Here is a 16,614-nt window from a genome sequence, read left to right as displayed (position 1 = left end):
CCTCTCCCGCCTCCTGGCACTGCCCCTGGCACCGGGGACCCTAACGCTGTGCCCCCGGTACCGGGAGCTTTTCCCCCTCCTGCCTTTCGGGACCGCACCCCGGGCCCGGGACCTGCCTTCTCCTACCGCTGCCCCTGGCGCTGGCGACACCCCTATCCCGACGCTGCGCCTCCGCTCCCGGGACCTCCTCCCTCTCCTGGCACTGTCCCCGGTCCCGGTCCCTGTGGCCCCGCTCCTGGCACCGTCCCCGGTCCTGATCCCCCTGCTCCTGGCACTGTCCCCGGTCCTGGTCTCCCCGCTCCTGGCACCGCCCCGGTATCGGTCCCCCCACTCCTGGCACTGTGCCGGTCCCAGTCCCGTCCGCCCGCTCCTGGCACCGTCTCGGTCCCGGTCCCCCGCTCCTGGCACTCCCCGGCCCCGGTACCCCTCGGTGCCGCTCTGCACCGTGCGCTGCCCGGAGCCGCCCCGGCCGGGCTGCCCCCACCTGCGGCCGCTGGGCTCCGGCACTGGGCAGCCCCGCGGGCCCCGGCCCGGCTCCGCCTCGCAGTCCGGCCCCCGGCAGCCGCCGCAGCGGCGGTCACATCCCCCGGGGCCGCCCCCACGCTCCCCGCCCGCACCCGGCACCGCGCACGCCGGGGAGGCACCGCGCACCCCGGGACGGGACCGTGCACCCCAGGGAGGCACCGTGCACCCCAGGATGGCACAGCGCACCCCGGGACAGGACTGCGCACCCCAGGGAGGCGTTGCAGCATGGGATGGCACTGCGCACCTCAGGATGGGACCACGCAAGCCGGGGAGGTGCTGTGCACCCCGGGACAGGACCACGCACCCCAGGGAGGCACTGCATGGGATGGAATTGTGCACCCTGGGGAGGGACCACGCACCCTGGGATGGGGCCGTGCACCCCGGGACAGGCACCGTGCACCCCCAGGGCTAAGGCAGCCAGGCAAGGGCAGGTGCTCATTCTGGGGCAGGGGGATGAGGGACTGGGAGCAGAGCTGGGGGGACCCAGCCAGCGAGAGGGGCTGGTGCCACTCCAGGGCTCACATCACCTTACCCGGGAGCCCCCGTGCCCGTGGCCAGGCTGTGCCAGACCCTGCACACAGCCCGGCTTCCTTCGCTGCAGGTGGGACAGCCTCAGCCCACAGTGAGCCCTGCTCCCCCTGCGCCCCAGGGTGCCTCCCAGGAGCACCAGGGCAAGGAGGGGGGCTCAGGACAGGCCCCGGGGCAGGGAGGGGAAGGGGTCTGGCTGCCGCAGCACCCCCAGCACCAGCCCACGGTGACTGGGAGGAGAGCAGGTTGCGGGGAAATCGCGGGCACCGATGGCCTCATTTCCTGCTATATAAACCAGGCTTCCTGCGCTTCCTGCTCAGCCCCAGCCCGGGGGGAGGCCGAGGGCCCCCCACCCCTTCCAAGGGGGGAGCTGGGCCTGGCATGGCCCCAGCCGGGGCAGGATGGGTGGGAGGGCCGGTTCCCGGGGCAGCTTCCGCTCCCGCCACCGCACTCCCCTCCGGCAGTGCACGGGCAGAGCCCCCCACAGCCCCTTGGCACGGGGGAGCTGGGGCTTTCCGGGGCAGCAGGTAGGAGCCCCGGGGTCCTCGGCCACCCCGGCCCCACACAGGGCACCCGCCTAGCCGGGCGGGGGGAAAAGGGGGCCCATCGCCTCCAGGAACTGCGGCGGGGAGCAGCCCTCACCTTCGGCCTTCCTGCTGCTCTGGAAAAGGCTTGATAGCCCCAGCCAGGAAGAGGGTTAATTGCAGCCCGCGGGGAGAGGGAAGGGCAGGTGGGACAGGACTGAGCACCTCGGGGAGCAGGATGGGGCCCGGGGCCCCCACAAGGAGCAAGGCCTAGCCCTGATCCCCTCCGCGGTGGAGGGAGGGTACCCAGGGTACCGAGGAAGGAGATGGTTCACTGCACGGACAATGCACCTGCACTCCCCTGAGCTCAGCCCTTCCCTGGACAGAAAATAAAACCATGTAGATTAAAATACTTAAATATTTATAATTAAAAAAAAGACAGACTCTGTTTATTGCTCCAAAAAAGTAACATAGTAACAGAGACCAAACAGACTCATCACACGCAGCTGCCCAGAAAGGCCAGGGCTGGCTCATGCCCCCGACCCCAGGGCCCAGCTCCCGCCCTGCTCCCCCCGGGAGGGCAATGGGGACACAGCCCGGGCCCCAAGCCCCTTGGGGGGGAGAACCCGTGGGCCCTGTGCTGGGCCGGGGGGCAGAGGGAGGGCACAGGGAGCAGGAGCCCCTGGTTTAGTGTCATCGCAATGCTGGGGGGGTGGCGGGAGGGGATTAAAAAACAAATGAAGAAAACCCGAGACAGCAGAGGGGGGCAGCAGCCGCGGGAGAGGGGGACACGGCAGCACCGCACGAGGTAGGTAAAGGGCCGGGGGCCGCAGCCAGCGCAGCCCCCCGGCTGGCCGGCCGGCCCGGCGAGGGGCACCGGGCCCCGGCACAGCAGCACGAGAGGCCGAGAGGGGCCGGGGCCCGGGCCCCCCGGGGCGCAGGCGGTCCCGGCCCCACGCCCCAGCCCTAGCGGCGCTCGCCCAGGGGCCGGGAGCACGGCACGGGCAGCGGCAGCTTATGCAGACCTGGGCGGAGGGAGAGCAGTGAGCGCCGGGCCGGGCACCCGCCGCCCCGGCCCGCCGCCCGCCCAGCCTCACCGAGGGCGCGGAGGAGCTCGGCTTGCACGGCCCAGGTGACCTTCTTCACCAGGCACAGGGTGGTGAGCGCCGCGAAGAGCATGTTGTAGAGGAAGACGATGTAGAAGTTCCCCAGCCAGTTAAAGCGGCCAAAGTCCCCCAGGAGGTCGAAGCGGGTGATGCCTGCGCCAGAGGGGACGGTCAGGGCACCCCGGGGCCCTGCGTGGGGCTGAGCCCCGCGGCCCGGCCGGCCCTCACCCAGTGTCCGCGAGAAGACGGGCAGGGCAGAGCTGAGCACCAGCAAGGAGACACAGTTCCCGATGATCTGGGGAGCGGCAAGAAGGAAAAAGCACCGTTGGAGGGGCTGCAGCCCTGCCCCGCGGCACGGCCCCCCACGTGCCCCAGGGTGCCAGCGGCACCCCAAGCCCCACAGCACCAGCGGCGCTCCGAGCCCCGCGGCACAGCCCCCCACGTGCCCCAGGGTGCCAGCGGCATCCCAAGCCCCACGGCACCAGCAGCGCTCCGAGCCCCACGGCGCGGCCCCCCACACGCCCCAGGGTGCCAGTGGCGCCCTGAGCCCCATGCCACGGCCCCCCGTGCACCCCGCTCAGGGCTGGGAAGCGGCACCCCAGGGTGCTGACAGCGCCCCGAGCCCCGCTGCAGACGCAGGGAGGCCGACGGCAGCTCCCGGACGCAGCCGGAGCCGACGCGTGGTGCCCTCGCGTGGGGACAGCGCACAGTGCACATGGTCACAGACACAGGCGCACGCACACAGGCAGCCCCACGCCGCTCACCTTGGGGAGGGGGGTGCCCTGCCGCTCGGGGAGCAGCCGGGTGAACAGCGGGGAGCTGTAGAAGCCCACGACGGAGGAGAGCATCAGGTAGCTGTGCGGGGCGTTAAGGAGGGTGAAGTGAGGTGGGGGGGGGACAGGGCAGGGGACAGCGCTGGGGACACCCCGCACAAAGGATACAGGATGAGGACGACCTGCAGGGCAGCTCCGAAGGACCCGAGCATGGAGAAGGAGACCTGGCCCAGGGACGCGTCCTGCGGGGAAGGGGGGGCGCGTTGGCGGCGGGAGCGTCCCCCGGCTGGGGCCGTGGCTCCTCGCTGTGCCCCCCGAGAACCCTGCCGCCCCTGGTGGGCTCCGGTACCTGGATGCCCCGCGGCATCGCCGCATCGTCCAGCAGCAGCTCCAGCACGTGGAAGCAGACGACGAGCACCGAGACGCCCTGGGCGGAGGGAGGCGGGAGTCAGGGCGGCAGCAGGACCCGTGGGGGGGGACGGGGATGCGTGCCAGGCCCCTGCGGGAGCCCAGGCGTCCCGAGACACTCACCGTCAGTGCCAGGAGGCACAGCATGGCCAGGGGGTAGCCCAGGTTCCTCTGCCAGGGGGAGGCTCGGCGCCGCAGCTCTGCGCCGCGAGGAACGGGCCTGGGTGAGATGGGCGCTGCTCCCCCGGGAGCCCCAGCCCTGGGGCATGTGCTTGGGGGGGGGGTCGCAGCACCCACCCTGTCTCCCCCCCTCCCTCCATGGGGCACCGGCTCCTGGGGTGCCAGCGATGCCAGCACCCGGCCGGGGAGAGCCCAGCGTCCTCGCCTCACCCAGCGCCCGCCTCTTGCTCTGGATAGCCACGAGCTGCTCCCGCAGCAGCCCCACGTTCAAGTGCAGCCAGCAGGATGCCTTGCCTGCAAAGGCAGGGGACACCGCGGCATTCACAGGGGCGAGAGGGGCTCCGGGTCCGTCCCGAGCCACCCTCCTCCCAGCCGCGCCGCGCACCCACCGGACGAGACGCGGCGGGACACCGAGGCCTCCTCAAACCTCGTGCAGCTCAGCTGCTCGTCCAGGTCCTCCAGGAGCTGGGGACAGGGCGAGAAGGCCGTGAGCGGCCAGCCGGCAGGGTTGCCCTGGGATGCAAGACCCAGGGCGCGGGGACGCCCAGACCCTGGGGCAACGGGACCGCCCCGGGGGGCCGCCTTACCCGGGGTTTCACCAGCAGCTTCCCCGTGACGGTGAACATGGTGGAGAGGCCGAAGGGGGTGCACACTGCGAGTGGGAGGAGAGGGTGAGCAGAGGGTGCCCCGGCCCCGAGCATCCTGCCCCCTGGGGTCCTGAACTGCCCCCGACGGGGGCCGGGGCTCAGCCCTGCCACGGCCCCTCCAGACCCAGCACCGTTTGCAGGGAACAAGCCCACTTCCGCATGCAGCAGCCCCCTCTGGGCACCCCGGGGACCCTGCACAGCAACGTCGCACCCCACAACGAACCGCGGCAGGGATGCGGGCAGATGGGGCCGGCCGAGAGCCGCCGGCGCCCCTCGGACTTACGCAGCAGGAGCAGCACGCCGAAGAGCGAGATGCAGGAGTAGAGGTAGGGCAGGTAGTACTCCCACAGGGCTGCGGAGGAGGCAGGGTCAGGCCGCGAGCACCGGGCTGGGCCGAGCCCGGGTCGCTTGCAGAGCTGGGCAGCCCCCCGGCACCCCGCGGCTGCCCGGGGCAGCACCCACCGTAGAGTGACTCGCGGCTGGCCGCGTCCTTGTCCACGATGGCCGAGGCCACCCAGACCATGCCCAGCACCAGCAGCGTCAGCAGCAGCAGCACCACCGACGTCTCGTACACCCGGGCCATGATGCCCTGCGGGACAACGGGTTTAGCGGGCAGCAGGGCACAGGGGATGGGCAGGGGACAGCCAGGGCCGCGCTACCTTCTTGGATCCTGCAAAGCCCTCCGACTCGGTGAAGAAGTACGCGAAGGGCATGAGGAAGACGAGGGACAGGTTGGAGAAGAGGAAGACCAAGTTCCAGAGGCCTGGAGGGAGGGCAGGGTGCGGGGTGAGCCCAGGCAGGGCCGCGGGGCGTCCCGGGCCGCCCGGCACCCACCGTGGACGAGCGAGCCGTTCAGCCACTGCATGTAGTAGTTGTGCGGGAAGGAGAGCAGCACCTCGTTGCTGATGATGGAGAAGGGCAGCAGGAGCACGGCGCCCAGCGAGACGGCCAGCGTGAATGTGCACAGCCCCAGCCTGTGCAAGGGCAGAGCCTGAGGGGCAGCCGGCCCGCGGCTCCGGCCCGCTGGCGTGGCGCGAGGGCGGCAGGTCTCAGCCCGCACCCAGCCGCGGGCGCGAGGCCGGCCACGTCCCTGGAAGGGTCAGGGGCCCCCCCGCGAGCTCGGGGGAACCCGGGCGTCCGGGCCGGCGAGGAGGGGAAGCAGCTGAGCACCTCTGCGGGCAGAGAGGGACAGGCAGGAACTTACGCAATCCTGTTGACAGCAGCATCCTCATCATCATGAACTGCAGGGCGAGAAAAATAACCGCAAAAAACACAACAACTAGGTTGAGGCCAACCAAGCGCAGGCACCCCGCTCTGCCCTGGCCCCTTTGGGGCATCCCTTCACCTCCCCATCCCCGGCCGGCCTTGGAGAGCACCTGGGCAGGGCTGTTCTGGCCACAGACACCCACGGCCGAGCCTTGCTGAGCCCAGCCCAGCCCGCTGGCGCTGTCCCGGGGCTGCAGCCCGGGCTGGGCAGCGGGGCTGCGGGTTCGAGCCTCTCTCCCCCGGCAGGAGGGGAGCAAAGGGCACAGGGCTGCACAGCCCCAACTTTGGGCTCTGCTCCCCATCCCGCGGCAGCCGGGGAGATGCCGCACGGCAACAGAAGCCCCGCAGCGCCCGATGCCACAGCAACACGGCACAGCCCGGCGCGCGGCCGGGGGCTCCCGCTGCAGGAAGGAACCGTGCATGGAGCCGGGGAGGGGCAAGCCATGGGGGGGCAAAGCAGGGATGGCAACAGCTCCAGGAGGCTGCGAGTAGGAAAGCGCCAGCGGCTCCCACCGCTCCTACCTTCGGCAAAGTCCGTGTGCTTTTTGAAGTGAGTTATGATGAAGTGGCAGAGGACGTAGAGGCTGGCGAAGAGCAGGGTGCAGATCTGCGGGGCAGATAGGGACGGTGAGGGCTGCACGGGGAGGCAGGACCCCTGCCCGCAGCACCCAGCACCCCATGCACGGCCGGAGGGCAGCGTTCCCGCCCCAGGCGATGCCGCCAGCCCTGGAGCTCAGCCAGTGCCACCCTGTTTGTTTTTCCACTCCTGGCCCCAGGTTACTCACCCCCCGCGTCCCCTCGGCCCTGCCTGTGTGCAGGCGGAGGGCTGCTCCCAGGGCTTGGCCTGGGCTCACCCACTGGGTGCTCTCAAGCTGCCAGCACCCAGCCGCAGCTCCCACAGCCCGGCACTGGCAGGTGCTGCAGCTCTGAGCCAGCCCGTGCTGTCAGATCTGGGGCGATGGGGGTGCTCCGGACTCTGGCGCATCCCAGCGCTGCCCCGTCCCCCGCACGCTGGCATCGACGCCCGGCAGAGCCGCGGGAACAGCCTTGAGCTCGGCGCCAAGGCCGACTCTGCCGTCCCCGCCAGCACGCCGAGGCTCGGCCGCAGGCGTCACTCGAGGAACACGGCGACCTTTCCTCCCTCCGCGTATGCAGCTGGTGACGGGGAAACGCCGCTCGAACCCGCTGCCTTGGCACGGGTGACGCAGAGCTGCCGCGGCACCTCCCTATCACCCAGCTGGGGGGCTCGGCCGGCCGTGCCCAGGGGACAGGGTGGGAGGCAGCTCACGAGCACCCCGAGCCCCCGGGAGCGCCGAGCCCGCCCGGCGCCGGCGGGTCCTCCCCGGCCAGCGTATCGCCGCGCTTATGCAACCCGGGCGCAAGGCAGAGCGCAGCAACGTGGCCCGGCGAGTCTGAAAGGTCGCGCGAGCTCCACGCTGGCGGTGCTGAGCCAGGCTGCTCCCGGGTGGGACGCGGCTGCCCGTGATGGGTCAGGGCGGAGGGCTGGGGAGCTGCCAGCCTGAGCTCAGGCTCCGGCCACCTCCGGCTCCTCACTGCAGGCACCGAACTGGGCGGCCATGGCAGGGCCACCTGGTGCCACCCATCGCAGCCCACTCAGCCACCTGCAGCGCAACCCATCCCTGAGCGTGGCACCCAGGGACAGCCTTGGGGGAGAGCTGGGGACCAGGGTGCCGGGGTCCCCTGTGTCCCCGGCCTCTGCAGCAGTGGGTGCCTGGGCTACGGGGGGAGACCAGAGGAGCAGAGGCAGCTGCATCCCTCTGCCATGCCCAGGGACACCCGGGCCTCAGGGCCTCTGCAAGGCCCCTCCGGCTGCCACGGACACGGAGGGCCCCAGCGGGGATATGCCAGCCTGGGGACAGCGCTGGAGCCTGCGGCAGCCCACTGAGCTGGCTAGGAGCGCTGGGACCGCCGGGGCCGGGCTCGGCTCCGCACCGTGCCCAGGGCTCGGCAGGTTCACAACGCTCCTGAATGAGCCCAGAGCTCGAGGCAGGGCTGCTGGAGCCACACAGCACCCCCGCGGGGCCCAGCGCAGCGCTGGGCACCCCCAGCCCTCCTGGCTGTGGCACTGGGAGCCCCAGCACCACTGCGCTGGCATCCCAGGGAGCCGGGCAGCGCAGAGGCCGAGTGGCAGCAGGCGGCTCTTCCACTTGCTCTCCAGGTCTGTCGCTGCTCGGGCTCCGTTTCCTCCAGCCCTCGCGGTCCTTTCGGGAGGGGGAGACTGCAGGAAATCCTCTCTCCAGGCATGAGGACAATGGGAAGACTTGGCGCCTCGCGCAGGGATGTGGCCAGAAGGGCCGAGGGGTCCTGCACCCAGAGCACACGCTCCATCCACTCTCCCACTGCCCCACGGGCCCCGGGAAACGGCAGGGCCACATCGCCACGCCACAGCCTGGCACGGGACGGCCCGGCCCGGCTTGACCCTGCCACGGGACCGGCCCTTCGAGGCCGGCGGCCAGGGCAGCGTGCCGGTGCCACAGCCATCGGATGGGGCCGGTTACCGGATGGGACCCCGGCCCGCGAGCAGGGCTATCTCAGAGGCACAGGCCAGCCCAGGCGCCTGCGGCGGCGATAAGGGCGCGCAGGGGCCCAACAGCAGCAGGGCCGGGCCCCAAGAGCCACTGCCCGGGGAAAGCGGCCGCCGGTGCGGGCCACCCGCGGCTGCCCGACGCCGGCCCTGCAGCACCGGCACCCCGGGGGCCGCGGCCGGGGCCAGCCTGTCCCCTCCCAGCCCAGGGCACCCCAGCAGCGGGTCGGGAGAACCCAGCTCCCGCCGGCGCCGAGCCGCCCCTCACCGCCGCCTCCGGCCCCGGTACTCACGAGACACTCGCGGACCCGCTCGTGGAAGAGCTGCTCCCGCACGGCCAGCGCGTCGTGCTCCGCAGGGGCCATGCTGCGGCCAGCATGGCGGGGCAGGCGGCGGCGCAGGAGGACCGGGCCGGGCCGGGCCGCACAGGCTGGAGCGGAGCGGAGCGGAGCGCGGCGCGGCGGGAGGTCGGCGCGGCCCCGCCCCGCCCAACGCTCGCTACAATGTATCGGCTCCGCTTCCCGGCCGCGCGGCCGCCCAGCCGGCTGGCCCCGCCCTGCCCCGCCGAGCTCCCATTGGCTCCGCGGCCGTGAATGAGGCGCCGCTCATTGGCCGAAGGCGGCGCGGGCGGAGCCGATTGGCCGAACCCGCCGCCGCGTTCCCACCGCCGGGTTCTCCCCGCGGGGGACGGGACGGGACCCCGGGGCTGGCCCGGTTCCCCAGCGGGGCCGAACCGGCCGGTCACTCCAGCCCCGTTAAATCCAACGGAAGGAGGCCGCTGCCTGCCAGTGCACCTGCCCCGGGGGAAAGCCGGTAGCGGTGGGGTTAGACACCCCCGGTGCCGCCCCACCCCAGGAGCCTGGGGTTAATCTCCAGGGCCAGGGCTAATCCCCGCCGCACTAATCCCCAGGCCAGGATTAACACCACCACTGCTGCATCCGCTGCCTCCCGCATCCCACCCCAGGGCAAGGGCACAACAAGGGTCCCTGCCCCCACCAGGGGCAGGCCAGCACCCCCCCAGGGGCATCAGGCTGCAGGGCACCGCCACCGCAGCCCCCAGGCCCATATCACACAGACAGGAGCCAGACCCTCAGCAGCCCCTTAATTCCAAGGTGCATCATCCGCAGCCAGAGCCAGCAGCCACCCCGGGGTGCCCCAGCAGAGCCCCCGACCCCAGTAGCCCCAGGGTGCCGTTCCCAGGAAGGGGCTGGCAGCAGGCACCTTGCGTGGGGGCCAGCAGGGCAGCCCTGGCAGCAGCACCCGCATCTCTGCGCACATCAGCCTGCAGAGACAATAGGGACAGTCTGTTCCCCTGTGAATGGGGCCGGGGGGGCCCACCACGCCGCAGACCGGCACAGAGGGCTCGTAACAGACAGTGGCATCTTTTTTTAAAGCCTTTTATTCACAGACGTGGTACAGACACATGGAAAACTGACATGATCACATTGTGGAAGAGTGAGAGCGCCCAGCTGGACCCCAGCATCCTCCCAGCCCTGTGGGACCAGACTCCCGCCTGGGGCACAAGCAAGCCAAAGTGTTTGAAGCTGACATTTTGTAGACATGCTACAGAGACAGGGGGAACCAGGCGTTTAGTATTCCTCCCCTTCTTCCTCACCTTCGCCTTCCACCGAGTCCACCCCCACCTCCTCGTAATCCTTCTCCAGGGCAGCCATGTCCTCCCGCGCCTCCGAGAACTCCCCCTCCTCCATGCCCTCCCCCACGTACCAGTGCACGAAGGCACGCTTGGCGTACATCAGGTCAAACTTGTGGTCCAGGCGGGCCCACGCCTCGGCAATGGCCGTCGTGTTGCTCAGCATGCACACGGCCCGCTGCACCTTGGCCAGGTCCCCCCCGGGAACCACCGTGGGCGGCTGGTAGTTGATGCCCACCTTGAAACCCGTGGGGCACCAGTCCACAAACTGGATGCTGCGCTTGGTCTTGATGGTGGCAATGGCTGCATTGACATCTTTGGGCACCACGTCGCCACGGTACAGCAGGCAACAGGCCATGTACTTGCCGTGGCGAGGGTCACACTTCACCATCTGGTTGGCCGGCTCAAAGCAGGCATTGGTGATCTCTGCTACAGAGAGCTGCTCGTGGTAAGCTTTCTCAGCAGAGATGACAGGGGCATAGGTGGCCAGGGGGAAGTGGATACGGGGGTAGGGCACCAGGTTGGTCTGAAACTCGGTCAGATCGACATTCAGGGCCCCATCAAAGCGCAGGGACGCCGTGATGGAGGACACGATCTGGCTGATAAGGCGGTTCAGGTTGGTGTAGGTGGGGCGCTCGATGTCCAGGTTCCTGCGGCAGATGTCGTAGATGGCCTCGTTGTCCACCATGAAGGCACAGTCGGAGTGCTCCAGGGTGGTGTGGGTGGTGAGGATGGAGTTGTAGGGCTCCACCACAGCCGTGGACACCTGAGGTGCCGGGTAGATGGAGAACTCCAGCTTGGACTTCTTGCCATAGTCGACGGACAGGCGCTCCATGAGCAGGGAGGTGAAGCCGGAGCCGGTGCCCCCACCAAAGCTGTGGAAGACCAGGAAGCCCTGCAGGCCTGTGCACTGGTCAGCCTGGAAGAAGAGGAGAGAAAGCAAGATATGTTTATTGGCAGCGTCCTGCACATCCCATCTCAGCCACTAGCTACGCTGGCTGGAAGCCTGCGCCATCCTAACCCTTGTCACAGGAGCCATTTTCTGAATTTAAGCCGTCATTTTCTTCTGCAGGAAAGCAAGTATTTACTGCACTGTTTCAGGCTATTGGGGCATCTCACGTCAGGAATATATAAGGCAAGCGTCTGCCATAGCACCCCGATGCCGTTTGCAGCCACGCGGCCGTGCGCAGCAGCAGGATCTGCCTTCCCAGGAAAGGGGGTTTCTTCCTGCAGAGCCCCAGGATACCCAGCTCCTGCCCGCTGCTGCGGTGTCCGCAGCTCACAGGGTCTGCTCCGGGCAGAGGAAACTCGCTGTGTTTTACAAGGCCCCATGGAGGCGTTTTATAGCAGCCATTTTAAGAACAGTGCCTCCATGGAGGGTTTGCAACGACTGAACTCGGCCAGGGGATTAGCATTCCCTTTTCAATCCAGGAAGGCAGGCATAAAGCAGCCCCAGCCGGAGTTGAACATGCTGCCCAGCTGCTCTTAAGCAGTTTGAAAAGAAGGATCAGAGGCTGTAGCAAGGGGAAACCTCAGATGACCCTCAAAAGGGATAAGAATAAGGTTTTTCCCAGCTCAAGAGCTGCAGTCAGCCTCTCCCAGGTCTCCCCCGAAGGGCCCAGTTTCATCCTTCAGTTACAGTTCACCCTCTGGGTACAGGTTTTGGAGCTGCAGCTGTGGGAGGTTTGCAGGGCCCAGAGGCAGCGTGTTCGAGCTGCCGGGAGGCGTAAGGGCTCCCGATTGCGTTCCCAGGATCTAGACAACACCAGGGACGTGGCACACAAGCTCCTGGGAGCCCCGGCGCCTGGGGGGCCTCAGGGCTGCTAAGTGCCGCAGGAGCCCTTTGCCGGGACCGGCCCCAGGGCGCAGGCTCGGCTCCCTGTGGCCCCCCAGGCTGCGCTCGGGGAGTTTCTCCTTTCCCCGCCGGGCTGCTTTGCTGCAGCCCACACCAAGGGTTTCCACTCACCAGCTTGCGGATGCGGTCGAGGACCAGGTCGATGATCTCTTTGCCGATGGTGTAGTGCCCCCGGGCGTAGTTGTTGGCCGCATCCTCCTTGCCCGTGATCAGCTGCTCGGGGTGGAAGAGCTGCCGGTAGGTCCCCGTGCGCACTTCGTCTGCGGGATGAGGCCAGGCACCCCGTTAGCGCCGCCGGCGGCACCACCACCACCACCACCGGCACCCCCCGCCCCGCGCTCACCGATCACCGTCGGCTCCAGGTCCACGAAGACGGCGCGGGGCACGTGCTTGCCGGCCCCCGTCTCGCTGAAGAAGGTGTTGAAGGAGTCGTCGCCGCCGCCGATGGTCTTGTCGCTGGGCATCTGCCCGTCGGGCTGGATGCCGTGCTCCAGGCAGTACAGCTCCCAGCAGGCATTGCCGATCTGCACGCCCGCTTGGCCCACGTGGATGGAGATGCACTCGCGCTGCGGGGGGCACAGACCAGAGGCAGTTGGCTCTCGCTCCCTTCGGCCCCCAGCCGGGGGGCTCCCGGTCGGGAACGGGCTCAGCCCCCCATCGCTTCCCCCAACCCCAGAGCAGGGAACCGGGTTTCTATGCGGGATGAATTGCAGGTTCACGCTGACGGCTAGCGGTTAATACCCGCCGCAGCGATGACGCTGCTTTGCGCCTGGGTTAGCTCTGCTTTCGAGGTCTGCGCCCGCGGGGCTCCTGCCGGCCCCGAGCCGCGGCGCAGGGACGACATTTTAGGGCTCGCTAGCGCTGCGCTTCCTGGCGCCGGCAGCCGCCGCGCAGCGCAGGCAGCGCGCGCTGTCGTCAGCGGGGAAGGAGGAAACGCGGCAGGGAAGTCGAGGCACGCACGGACGCGCTAGCGCGCACGCCTCTAACCGCCAGGGCGGGGGGGGGACGCCACAGCTGACCCAGAACCGCCAGGCAGGGCCGATGGCGTCAGCGCCACGAGCAGGCAGAGGGGCGCGCGGAGCGGCCAGCTGCTCGCGGCCCCCTCGGCGGATCCGGCCGGCATTCCTGGGCGCACCCTGCGCGGCGCCACCTGCTCCGGCCCGATCCTGCCGCACGCGCAGCACCCGCCCCGGCCGGCGCAGATGGCGCCTGAGCCCGACTGCGGGGGGGCTGCTGGGAACGGGAACGCCCGGCGCGGCCCACGGGATTGAATCCGGGGGCTCTCACACGGGGCTGGTTTCGGTTGGCGCAAACTGGGACGGGGAGGGCGCCAGGCCCTCGCTGCCCCCCCCTTGGCCAGGGACGCAGCCCGGGGGTAGCTCTGCCCTCGGCGGGGGCGGGGGGGGGGGTCGGGATGCAGACTGTCGGGATCCGGGGGTACGGCGAGGGGTGCGCAGGGCGGCGGGTGCACCCAGGGCGGCGGGGGCTGGGGGGCAGGCAGGGTCCCAGGGCGGCGGGGGCTGGGGGGCAGGCAGGGTCCCAGGGCGGCGGGGGCTGGGGGGCAGGCAGGGTCCCAGGGCGGCGGGGGCGGGCGCATCCGCGCCGCGACCCGTTCCCGCGCGCGGGAAGGGTAACGGTCGCGGCTGGGCGCCAAAACCAGGCGGGCAGCCCGCCCCCACCGGGGGGGGGGGGGTTGTGGGGGCACCACGTGCTGCGCCCAGAGGCTCCCATCCCTGCAGCTGGCGCTGCCCCCACGTCCCTGCTCTCCTCAGAGCCCCTTCCCCACCCCAGTCCCTGTCCCCCCACCCCGTCTTTCTCAACCTTCAGCCTTCCTGCCCCGATGGGGGGGGCTCCCCCCCTCCTCGGCCCTGCCTTCCTGCCCCGATGGGGGGGGCTCCCCCCCTCCTCGGCCCTGCCTTCCTGCCCCGATGGGGGGGGCTCCCCCCCTCCTCGGCCCTGCCTTCCTGCCCCGATGGGGGGACGCCCCCCCCCTCCTCGGCCCTGCCTTCCTGCCCCGATGGGGGGACGCCCCCCCCCTCCTCGGCCCTGCCTTCCTGCCCCGATGGGGGGACGCCCCCCCCCTCCTCGGCCCTGCCTTCCTGCCCCGATGGGGGGGGGGGGCTCCCCCCCTCCTCGGCCCTGCCTTCCTGCCCCGATGGGGGGACGCCCCCCCCCTCCTCGGCCCTGCCTTCCTGCCCCGATGGGGGGACGCCCCCCCCCCTCGGCCCTGCCTTCCTGCCCCGATGGGGGGACGCCCCCCCCCCCGGCCCTGCCTTCCTGCCCCGATGGGGTCCCTGACTCCCCAACCCCCTTTCCCTCCCCATTTTCTGATACCCTCGGACTCACTCCCCTATTAGTCACCCCCCACTTTCAATAGCCCCCGAAGCATAGCCCGCCGCCCGTCTCCCCATAGCCCCCGGCCCCCCCGTACCATGCTGGCGGCGCGGTTACTCGTCCCGACAAGCAAAGGGTCGACGCAAGTAACAGGCTGCGGCCCCCGACGGGCGCTCCCTTATATACCCGGCCGGGGGCGGGCCGCACCCCCGCCCCGCGCTCCCATTGGTCGCCGCGCCTGCCCGTCCGCGCGCCCGCCGCCGCGGATTGGTGGGGGGCGGGAGAGAGTCCGCCCCCCCGCTCCCGCCGGGAAGGGGCGGGCGCCGCAGGGCTTTGCGGGGGGGGGGGTCTCGGTGCCCCCCCGTAGCGCGCAGCCCCCCGCCGGAGCCCCGAGGCGGGGGGGGGCCTCGCACCCCTCCTCCCAACGACGGGACTGCGGGGGGGGCCGTGCTGCCCCCGCTCCGCAGACCGCCCCCCCCCGCCCCGGTGCGGTTCGCACTGCCCCGTGGGGGGGGGGGCGGGCTCGGTGCCCCCCCCGCCCCGGTGCGGCTCCGCTGCAGAGGAAAACTGCGTCAGTGGGGGGGGGCGGGGGGAGCCGCCCGGCAGCACGTGCTGTCCGCCCGGCCCAGCCCGGCCCCCCCGCCCCCCCTCGGCCTTTAATCGGCTTTACCTGCCCCCCCCCCGGCTGCACCGGGCCCGTCTGCACCGCGGGGGGCCCCGCGGCCCCCCCCCCCCCGCCGGGCTCGGCCCATCTGTGCCGCCTGCTGCCCCCCCCGCCCATCTGCGGCCCCGGCCCCCCCCGGGCCATCTGCACCGCATGGGGGCCGTAGCCCCCGTCCCCCTGGGGCCAGGCGCACCCCAGAGCCCCCCCGAGCCCACCTCCGCCCCCAGGGAGCAGCCCCCTTGCTGTGCCGTGGGTCAGACCCTGCTCGCTCAGCGCCGTGGGTAGAACCTGCTCACTCAGCGCCGTGGGTCAGATCCTGCTCACTCAGCGCCGTGGGTCAGACCCTGCTCACTCAGCGCCGTGGGTCAGACCCTGCTCGCTCAGCGCCGTGGGTCAGACCCTGCTCACTCTGTGCTGTGGGTCAGATCATGCTTGCCCTGCAATGGGGGTCAGATCCTGCTCGCTCAGCGCCGTGGGTCAGACCCTGCTCGCTCTGTGCTGTGGGTCAGACCCTGCTCGCTCAGCGCCGTGGGTCAGACCCTGCTCGCTCTGCTCTGTGGGTCAGACCCTGTTCGTTCAGCGCCGTGGGTCAGACCCTGCTCACTCTGTGCTGTGGGTCAGATCCTGCTTGCCCTGCAATGGGGGTCAGACCCTGCTCGCTCAGTGCCGTGGGTAGACCCTGCTCGCTCTGTGCTGTGGGTCAGATCCTGCTCGCTCAGCGCCGTGGGTCAGACCCTGCTCGCTCAGTGCCGTGGGTAGACCCTGCTCGCTCTGCTCTGTGGGTCAGATCCTGCTCGCTCAGCACCGTGGGTCAGACCCTGCTCGCTCTGCTCTGTGGGTCAGACCCTGTTCGTTCAGCGCCGTGGGTCAGACCCTGCTCACTCTGTGCTGTGGGTCAGATCTTGCTTGCCCTGCAATGGGGGTCAGACCCTGCTCGCTCAGCGCCGTGGGTCAGACCCTGCTCGCTCTGCTCTGTGGGTCAGACCCTGCTCGCTCAGCGCTGTGGGTCAGACCCTGCTCACTCTGTGCTGTGGGTCAGATCCTGCTTGCCCTGCAATGGGGGTCAGACAGACCCTGCTCGCTCAGCGCCGTGGGTCAGACCCTGCTCGCTCTGTGCTGTGGGTCAGATCCTGCTCGCTCAGCACCGTGGGTCAGACCCTGCTCGCTCAGCGCTGTGGGTCAGACCCTGCTCGCTCTGTGCTGTGGGTCAGATCCTGCTTGCCCTGCAATGGGGGTCAGCCCCGGCGCAGGGCAGCAGGGAGCCGAGCCTGGCGCCGGGGGGGACCCTGGGCGAGCGCCGCGCGCCCCCCGACGCTATTTGCCCCCCACGATGCCGCTTGCTGCCTTGCGGCGAGCTTCGCCCGCAGCGCAGCGGTGCCGGGCGCAGGGGAGGCTGCGGCGCACGGCGCGGGGCTGCCAGCCCGCCGCCCCGGCCCCCGCCGCCGCCCGCCGCAGCGGCACTGCGGCGGCTGACGTGTCGGGCCGCCATTCGCCCGGCATCAATCACTGCCGCCGGGCGAGCGACGAACGGCGCTGGCGAGGGCCGGCCTCGCTGCGGCGGCGCCCGCCATCTTCCCGCGGCCTCCCGGCCCCGCGCCAGCTCCCCGC

General features: G+C 70.7%; 2 protein-coding genes across 8 annotated transcripts; both read right to left on the bottom strand.

Annotated features, from left to right (window-relative positions):
- Window positions 1–2,006: 2,006 nt before the first annotated feature.
- LMBR1L (limb development membrane protein 1 like) lies at window positions 2,007–8,980 on the bottom strand. 7 transcript variants are annotated; one of them, XM_068921483.1, is made up of 17 exons: window positions 8,796–8,980; window positions 6,480–6,564; window positions 5,896–5,932; window positions 5,526–5,665; window positions 5,351–5,454; window positions 5,154–5,280; window positions 4,975–5,043; window positions 4,632–4,696; window positions 4,434–4,509; window positions 4,162–4,338; window positions 3,988–4,064; window positions 3,806–3,883; window positions 3,625–3,698; window positions 3,448–3,538; window positions 2,912–2,978; window positions 2,675–2,836; window positions 2,007–2,602 (listed from the first exon to the last, which is right to left on the bottom strand). In XM_068921483.1, the coding sequence occupies exons 1-17, from the start codon at window positions 8,865–8,867 to the stop codon at window positions 2,544–2,546; spliced, it is 1,560 nt and encodes a 519-aa protein (XP_068777584.1). In that variant the 5' UTR covers window positions 8,868–8,980; the 3' UTR covers window positions 2,007–2,543. The 7 variants fall into 7 exon arrangements, with proteins under 7 accessions (XP_068777584.1, XP_068777586.1, XP_068777583.1 ...); XM_068921485.1 differs by having other exon boundaries at window positions 4,255–4,338; XM_068921482.1 differs by having other exon boundaries at window positions 2,007–2,836.
- Window positions 8,981–9,883: 903 nt separating this feature from the next.
- Window positions 9,884–14,547, bottom strand: TUBA1B (tubulin alpha 1b). Its single transcript, XM_068921489.1, has 4 exons — window positions 14,440–14,547; window positions 12,352–12,574; window positions 12,120–12,268; window positions 9,884–11,072 (listed from the first exon to the last, which is right to left on the bottom strand). The coding sequence occupies exons 1-4, from the start codon at window positions 14,440–14,442 to the stop codon at window positions 10,092–10,094; spliced, it is 1,356 nt and encodes a 451-aa protein (XP_068777590.1). The 5' UTR covers window positions 14,443–14,547; the 3' UTR covers window positions 9,884–10,091.
- Window positions 14,548–16,614: the final 2,067 nt, after the last annotated feature.

The sequence above is a fragment of the Struthio camelus genome, chromosome 28 (genome assembly GCF_040807025.1).
Source record: "Struthio camelus isolate bStrCam1 chromosome 28, bStrCam1.hap1, whole genome shotgun sequence".
Taxonomy (NCBI): Eukaryota; Metazoa; Chordata; class Aves; order Struthioniformes; family Struthionidae; genus Struthio; species Struthio camelus.
Note: the sequence above shows the minus strand (reverse complement) of the source record. Positions and strands in the feature narration are given on the sequence as shown.